Below are 8,017 nucleotides of genomic sequence, written 5' to 3'. Positions count from 1 at the left end.
GCCGCTCTCTCCAGCGAGGTTTTTTCTGTGCTGCTTTCAAAAGAAACGCCAGGAAGAGAGCGCAAAGGAGGCAGCCAGCGCTCGGGACGCTTCGTGAGTAGCCGTAGGGCTGTTGTGAATCACCGAGCGAGGAGTGCCTGGGTGTCCGCTCGCAGCGCCGCGATGCTTGCTTGCTTTTGACTGAACGCGACCCAGCACGGCGGATTTATCTCCTTGTGTGTGTGCCTCCATGGCAGCTCCTCCCGCAGGGGCTGCGGGGGGCAGCCCCTAGGTGGGGGGCTCTCGGAGGAGCGGGCACCCCGCGTGGCCCTGGGGCGATGCCGGCACAGTAGCGCCCATAGGCAGGCGGCACCCCCTGCTCAGGATGGCTGTGTACGCCCTCACGGGCTTCTCGCTGGTCAGCCTGCTGAGTTTTGGCTACTTGTCCTGGGACTGGATGAAGCCCAGCTTGGTGGCCGACGTGCCCATGGGCCCCCTGGAGAAATCGCTGCCTCCCGCCTTCGCCCGGCCACCGCACATCATCTTCATCCTGACCGACGACCAGGGCTACCACGACGTCGGGTACCACGGCTCTGACATCCAGACGCCCACCCTGGACAGGCTGGCAGCTGAGGGCGTGAAGCTGGAGAACTACTACATCCAGCCCATCTGCACGCCCTCCAGGAGCCAGCTGATAACCGGACGGTAAGCCCGCGCCCCCCGCTGCCCCACGGGTCCCCTTCTGTCCCTGAGCCCCGTGAGGTTTGAGCCCGGCTCACGGCGAGGCAGGTGCCCCAGAGTATGGGATTATGCTGGAGGGCCGCTAGGGAAGGGGTTTTGCTGGCTCCGGGGGTGAAAAGTTGATTTTTTGCCTGGTTTAATAACAGCACGTGGCGGGTCACCAAGGCCACAAATGCAAATGCAGTTGGGCAACCAAATCACATTTGGGAGAAGGCGGTCTGTGGCCACGAGGGCCTCTGGTGGCAGGGGGAGGTGTCCCCAGGGCGGTCCCACGTGGGTGACACTGAGGTGCCCAGTCTCTGGGGTGGTTTGCTCTACGTTGGCCCATGGGGAGTCACAGAATCACAGAATCATTTGGGTTGGAAAAACCCTCCAAGATCATCTGGTCCAACCGTCCCCCTACCACCACTGTCACCCACTAACCCACGTCCCTGAGCACCACGTCCAACCTTCCCTTGAACACCCCCAGGGACAGTGACCCCACCACATCCCTGAGCAACCCATTTCAATCCCCGACCATTCGCTGCTGGGCTGTGGGGTGGAAGGATTTTCTTCCCCTGTGGCTGCTGCCTCTCCCTCAGGCCCTGCTTTTCCCTCTGCTCGTTCAGTACTGCACGGCCCGGGGCAGGGCACCCCTGGGCCGTGCAGAGCAGGGGAGGACGGGGATCTGCACACAGCTGGGGCACTGCAAACCCTTTGGGATTGCTGAGCAGCTCCTGCTTGTCCTGGCAAAGAGCCCAACAACTCCGCCGGGCCGGCAGCAGTGGGATGACCGATGGTGGCATCCTGGCTTTTGAAGGGACAGGAGCCCAGCGTACCTTTGCAATGTCTCCTGAGCGTGTGCACACACGCACACTCTCTTTCTTTGCACTTGTTTTTGGTACTTTTGTGTGGATAAGGAGTTCCCTCCTCTGGCACGGAGCTCATCCCATGAGGTTGGGCTGGGTGACACAGAGAGCCACACGCTTTTGTGGTCTCCAGAAGAAAAATTGCCATCACCCAGCACTGCTCCCCACCGCCACCAATCCCTCTTGGCTCTTCCCCGGCAGGTACCAGATCCACACAGGGCTGCAGCACTCCATCATCCGCCCCCGGCAGCCCAACTGCCTGCCCCTCGACCAGGTCACTCTGCCCCAGAAGCTGCAGGAGGCCGGCTACTCCACGCACATGGTGGGCAAGTGGCACCTCGGCTTCTACAAGAAGGAGTGCCTGCCCACCCGCCGGGGCTTCGACACCTTCCTGGGCTCGCTGACGGGCAACGTGGACTACTACACCTACGACAACTGCGATGGGCCGGGCGTCTGCGGCTACGACCTGCACGAGGGGGAGGACGTGGCGTGGGACCAGAGCGGGAAGTACTCCACCTTCCTCTACGCCCAGCGTGTCAGCAAGATCCTGGCGTCCCACAGCCCCAGGGAGCCCATCTTCATCTACGTGGCCTTCCAGGCGGTGCACACACCTCTGCAGTCGCCGAAGGAGTACATCTACCGCTACCGCTCCATGGGCAACGTTGCCCGCCGCAAGTACGCCGCCATGGTCACCTGCATGGACGAGGCGGTGAAGAACATCACCTGGGCCCTCAAGAAGTACGGTTATTACGACAACAGCGTGATCGTGTTCTCCACAGACAATGGTGGGCAGACCTTCTCTGGGGGCAGCAACTGGCCGCTGCGGGGACGAAAAGGGACGTACTGGGAAGGGGGCGTCCGCGGCATCGGTTTTGTGCACAGCCCTCTGATCAAGCGCAAGCGCCGGACCAGCTGGGCACTGGTGCACATCACGGACTGGTACCCGACCCTGGTGAGCCTGGCCAGGGGCAACCTGAGCAACGTCCCGGGCCTGGACGGCTACAACGTCTGGCCCGCCATCAGCGAGGGGAAGGAGTCACCACGAACAGAAATCCTGCACAACATTGACCCCCTCTACAACCACGCCAAGTACGGCTCCTTGGAGGATGGCTTTGGCATCTGGAACACGGCCGTGCAGGCCTCCATCCGCGTCGGGGAGTGGAAGCTCCTCACCGGCGACCCGGGCTACAGCGACTGGATCCCCCCGCAGACACTGACCAACTTCCCGGGCAGCTGGTGGAACCTGGAGCGGCTCACCGACGGACCGAGGAAATCCGTGTGGCTCTTCAACATCACCGCCGACCCCTACGAGCGCTACGACCTCTCAGAGCAGCGCCCGGACGTCGTCAGGGCCCTCCTGCTGCGGTTGGCCTACTACAACCGCACGGCCATCCCGGTGCGGTACCCCGCCGAGAACCCCCGCGCCCATCCGGACTTCAACGGCGGCGCCTGGGGGCCTTGGGCCGGCGAGGACGATGTGGACGAGTGGGAAGGAGGCCGGGAGCCCCCGAAGAGTCGGAGCAAGAAGAAGAAGTGCAAGATCTGCAAGCTGCGCTCCTTCTTCCGCAAGCTGAACACCAGGCTCATGTCCAATCGCATCTGACGGGGGGCTCTCCAGTGTCGATGCAGCCTGGCCGGGGGAGTGCCGGCAGCGCCATGGGGTGGGATGGAAGGAGAGGGATGTCCCGGGGGGTGCTCAGCACCCTCCTGCTCTCCTTTGCTCCGGGGCACGCTGCCCCCAAAACGCTGCCCTCCATCCGGACCAGCAGCTGCAGGGAGGGTGGGTGGGCTGGTGGGTGAAGATGGGTGATGAGGCTCAAGGCTGAGCTGTGCACAGCCCCTTCTGAAGTGGGACATGTTTTCTGGGGGACCGTGCGGGCAATTGGAAGCTCTAAGTGTTGGCCATGGCAGCAGCACGAGGTGGAGGTGCTGCCGGCCTCGGCTGCTCTGGCTGCACGTTTCCCTCCGCGTTCCGCTGTAGATACATATTCCTGACTTCCTACGTGCTGCCAAGCAGCTGTCTGCTTTGCTTTTGAGTTTCCAGGGCTTTCCCTAACCCACGACTACCAAATTTCCCCATTTTACTTCCCTGCAGAAGGACAGACTCCTGACCACGGATGTCAGACCTGGAGCCACCAGGGCTGGGCTCAGCCTTGCTGCCACGGGGACCTCGCGTGGGGCCACAGCTCCTCTGCGCTGGTTTGGGGTGGCCAGGAGCAGCCCCGGAGCTGTGGCCCACAGGGACATGGCTGGAAGTGGTCCCCTGCTGCACACAGAGGACAAATGGCTCTGCACAGCCCCACACGTGGGAGGCAGGTTTGTCCCACGCTCTGGCAGGCTTCACATGGGTCAGGTTCATCCCAGCTCTGCCTGACCAGACCCTGCAGCTGCATGGCAGTAGGCACCCCTAAGTTCCTCCCCATCCATCCTCCACGTGCAACCAGCTGAATAAATGAACCCAGGATAGAAAGATCTCAGGAAGGTCTGTGCAGAGCCCGATTTGCTCTGCTCCACGACCACAAGACGTGCAACCATGGGGACACGGGGAAGGAGCATCCCCCTGCACCCCCCTCTCTTGCTGCCTTTGCTGCAGCCATCCCGGGGACACTGGAGCTGCCACCACGTCCCCTCGCCGTGGCCAGACCCCGCACCCCCAGCGATGCCTGCACTGGGGGACCCCCCATCTGCCTGCCGAGGTGCTCCAGCCGATGCCTTGGTGTGGGGCCAGGCAGCGCAGGAGCGCGGGCAGCGAGCAAAGCGCCGTGCCCCCACGCTTTCCGCAGGGTGTGAGCGCGCGTACGTGCGCTCAGATGGGAGCTGGCTTGGATGAAAGAGGGTAAATAGCTTTAAAAGCATTTTGGATGCATGGTGCATTTCCATTTACACAATGTGTTTTACATTTCTCCCCACAGGTTTCTCTTGGTGCAGCGTGTGTAGGCGAAGGCCCTGCTGTGAATTTTGAAAATAGTTATTTTTGTCTCTGGAAAATGAGGCCCGTTAGGACTTGTCAGCTCTTGGATGAGCAGTGTGGGCTTTTTTTTTTTTTCCCCTCTCTCCCTTGCAAAATAACATTCATTTAAAATCTGTCATTGAAAGATGTGACAATTGGCAGCATGCACACTGAATACCTTTCAGTGCGCTTTCAAGCCCTGCGTGTGAGAGAGGGACGGGGACGGGAAGAGAATGCAATGACACGTTTGTATTTTTTTTTTTTTTTTTTACTCTTAGCTGGATTATTTGGGGGAATTGGGATTTTCTATAGAAACAAAGAAAAAAAAAAAAAGCTGACAGCAAGGCATAATACAGGAGGCCCTCTCCTTGCAGGGATGGGATGGAGTTTGCAAAGCCAGAGCCTGGCTGTCAGTGCGCCCGTCCCAACTGCTCCTTGCATCCCTGTCACTGTGTTGCTGGCTCCGTGGGCACATCCCCTGCAGCAAGACAAGGGACGGGCTTCACAGGGGGCTCAGCTCCTCCACCAGCCCCATGATGCCCCATCTCCATCCCCAGCTCGCTTAGCAAGGCGCTCCGCCGGGACATCACCAACCTCGTGCCCATCGGCAGCGTGGCTGCAGCGCCAGCTGCCATTTGGCAAAGCCTCCTGGCAAGTGGTTGCCAAATATAAACCGGTGCCTTGCAGGAGGAGGGTGCTCAGTGCTCAGCACGCAAGGGCTGAGGTCCCCCCAGGGTCCTGGCACGGGGCTGCGGGGACAGGGGGAGCAGGCAGAGGGAGCGGGGCTGGCCCTGGGGCGGCGGCGAGGTGCGAGGAACGGTTTTCATTTCCATATTTATGTAAACGCATCCAAGTTTAGTCCTTCTTTTATTTTTTTTTTTTTGTCAAAAATGGAAATTTCCATGAAAACGTGTTCGATTTGTTCTCCCTTCAGTTTTACTAATATCTCCATGAAAAACGTTCGCCTTGTCTTGTCTCGTTTCCAGTTTCTGATCTGGGCTGGTGCCGGTTTCACTCAGTCAGTCTAGCCAGAGTTTTAGGTCTGGGTTCTCTCCCTCTCTTTTTTTAAAGTTGAAATCTGAATTTTAGCAAAAAGAAGCATCTGAAGGAAAGTGCTAGTCCCTGAAAAGAGGAGAAGTAGGCAGAAAAACCTCTGGGTGTTGGGCGAGAGTTGTTGTCCCTCTCTCAGCGCACCCAGGAGAGCGCTTGTCCTTCCCCACATCTCCAGCCCTGCTGTGTCTCAGCCCCGCCAGCACCAGCACCATTCCAGAGTTTTGCTGCTTTGCAGAATTTGCCCCTGGGAGCTCGAGTTAGGGTAACGGGGCTAGAGAACAGCGGGTGAGCAGCTGGAGAGCTTCATTTCAGCATCCTCTCATCCCCATCCCAGCACGGCTCACGAATGGTCCCAGCTGGGACGGCTCCAGCGGCGCCCAGTGCCGGGCAGCTCCGAGCCAAGGGCACAAAGAGAAATGTGCCAAAATCAGGTGTTTTCACACCATTTAACCCCCTTGGGAGTGCCTGTGGGCTCTGGCTGGGAAGGGGTTAATGCAGCCAGTGGGCGAGATGCTGCCGAAGTGGCTCTGGAGAGCTCTTTGCCTTGCCGTGGTGCTGCACCGAGGGCATCTGTTTAAACAGAGAGGCTGAGAGCTGCGTGCTGGGAGCCGGGTGCAGGATAGGGCCCTGCCAAGGGGCTGGGATGGGGCTGGGATGGGGCTGGGGCAGGGGGTACGTCGGGGGGTGCTGGGGCTCTGTGCTGGGAGGTGAGAGCTGGGTTGGAGGGATGGGATGGGATGGGATGGGATGGGGATGGAGATGGAGATGAAATGGGGAGGACATGGGATGGATCAGGCAGGATGGGTGCACCTGGGAGCCTCTCCAGCCCCACAGACCCCTTCAACCTGAGTGAGCAGCAGCACAACAACTGGACATCTCAGCAGCCTGCCCGGGCAGGAGGGCAGCCGGCACCCTGGGCACCGCTTGCTGGGGAGGGGGTGCTCTGTGCAAAGGGCTGCACCTCACGCCAGACCCTGGTGTCAGGGAAAAGCTGGCCCTGGGGACCCCCGTCCCACCAAAAACAGTTCTGCATTGTTGCTGGCGTGAGCGCTGGGGCCTGCAGGGACAGGGCACGTTTCCAAACACAACCTTAAATGTAAATCAGCTCCCCTTACCGCGGTATTTATAATCCCTTCCTAAAAATAACCGAGACTTCAGCTTCCCAGAGGACAGCAACTGAGCATCCCCCAGACCCCAGCTTGCGTGTGAAACTGTCCCAGTAATTCTGGGATCTCTGCAGCATGCAATCCGCTTGCTGTGCCTGTGAGACGCTGCTGGGGGCTGTTAGCCCATAGGGGCCTGGGGGCGTGCAGGGGGGCTGCTGCAGCCCCTCTGGGACTCGCTGGTCCTCCTGAGCCCCATGGGGCTGCTGCTGATCCCACACGTGTGGGGTTTGCTGCGTGATCCCGAGTCAGACCACGCTCTCTTGGGCAGGCGACCACGCTGGGGAGCCCGGCGGCAGGATGCAGACACTGAATATCTGCAGGCAGAGCTGTGGGGAGAGCGGGAGGCATTTCAGGAGAGGCAGCCCGGCGATGGAGAGGAGCCTCTGGGGATGAAGGTCTCCATCAGGCGGCCAGAGCCCAGCACGGCAGCAGAAGGGCAGCCCGGTGGCTGCATGTCGAGGGCCGCCAAGGAGCGGTGTTTTGGGGCTGCCCAGCTCCAGCCAGCTGGGAGAGGAGATGTCGGCCGAGGAGAGGCGTCTGAGGAGGACCCTGAGGGACAGGGCTGGGGGTTCCCCCTTCCCCTGGGCCCAGGGACCCCCGTGCTGGCTCCCAGCCCGGGGCAGGAGCGTCCCACCCGAAGCCGTGGCTCTGCCTCGCGCTGTGCCCAGGGACGAGGCTCGGCACACGGCGGGTCCCGGGTGGGAGAATTTCAGTCGCAACGCAGAACGTGCTCGGCACTGAGAAACCCAGCTCCTCCTCTCCTTCAAAGAGGGAAAAATGCTGATAAAAAGGGAAAAAAAAAAAAAAAACAAACAGAGAGGAGGCCGGCAAGGGAGAAACCCTTCCTGGAGAGCCCTGTCTGTGCCAGGCTGCACAAACCCCACAAACCCTGCACACCACGGGGGGCTTTGCTGGGATGGGGGGCACAGGGGGCTGCCTTCTGCATCGGTGTCCATCCCTGCCCTTGGGGACAAACCCACACGGGTACGCAGGCATTGGGGCGAGCAGTGCTCCCTGTCCCCATCACGCTGCCCTCGGGGACCCTGTCCCCAGCCCCGTGTCCCGGCCACGAGTGGGAACGGGGCCCCTGCCAGCGCGGCTGGATGCGGGGACGCGAAGGTGGGGATGGAAGTGGGTAATGGTGCAATTAATGGAAAAGCCATTAGACCTTTCTCCTCCTCCCCCTCCTCTTCCTCACTCAGCCACTTGCTGTCCTCCTCCACTTCCACCTCCTTTCTTCTCTCCCTCTCCCCGCTCCTCCTCTCTCTCCTCTCAAAGAT

At 60.6% G+C, this 8,017-nt stretch overlaps 1 protein-coding gene across 1 annotated transcript; it reads left to right on the top strand.

The window, feature by feature from the left end:
* Positions 1 to 364: 364 nt before the first annotated feature.
* On the top strand, positions 365 to 3,271 carry ARSI (arylsulfatase family member I). Its single transcript, XM_035570934.2, has 2 exons — positions 365 to 684; positions 1,770 to 3,271. Exons 1-2 carry the CDS (start codon positions 365 to 367, stop codon positions 3,169 to 3,171), a joined length of 1,722 nt encoding a protein of 573 aa, XP_035426827.1. The 3' UTR covers positions 3,172 to 3,271.
* Positions 3,272 to 8,017: the final 4,746 nt, after the last annotated feature.

The sequence above is a fragment of the Cygnus atratus genome, chromosome 14 (genome assembly GCF_013377495.2).
Source record: "Cygnus atratus isolate AKBS03 ecotype Queensland, Australia chromosome 14, CAtr_DNAZoo_HiC_assembly, whole genome shotgun sequence".
In the NCBI taxonomy this organism is placed as follows: Eukaryota; Metazoa; Chordata; class Aves; order Anseriformes; family Anatidae; genus Cygnus; species Cygnus atratus.
The sequence above is the reverse complement of the archived record's forward strand: the minus strand, read 5'-3'. Positions and strand labels throughout refer to the sequence as shown.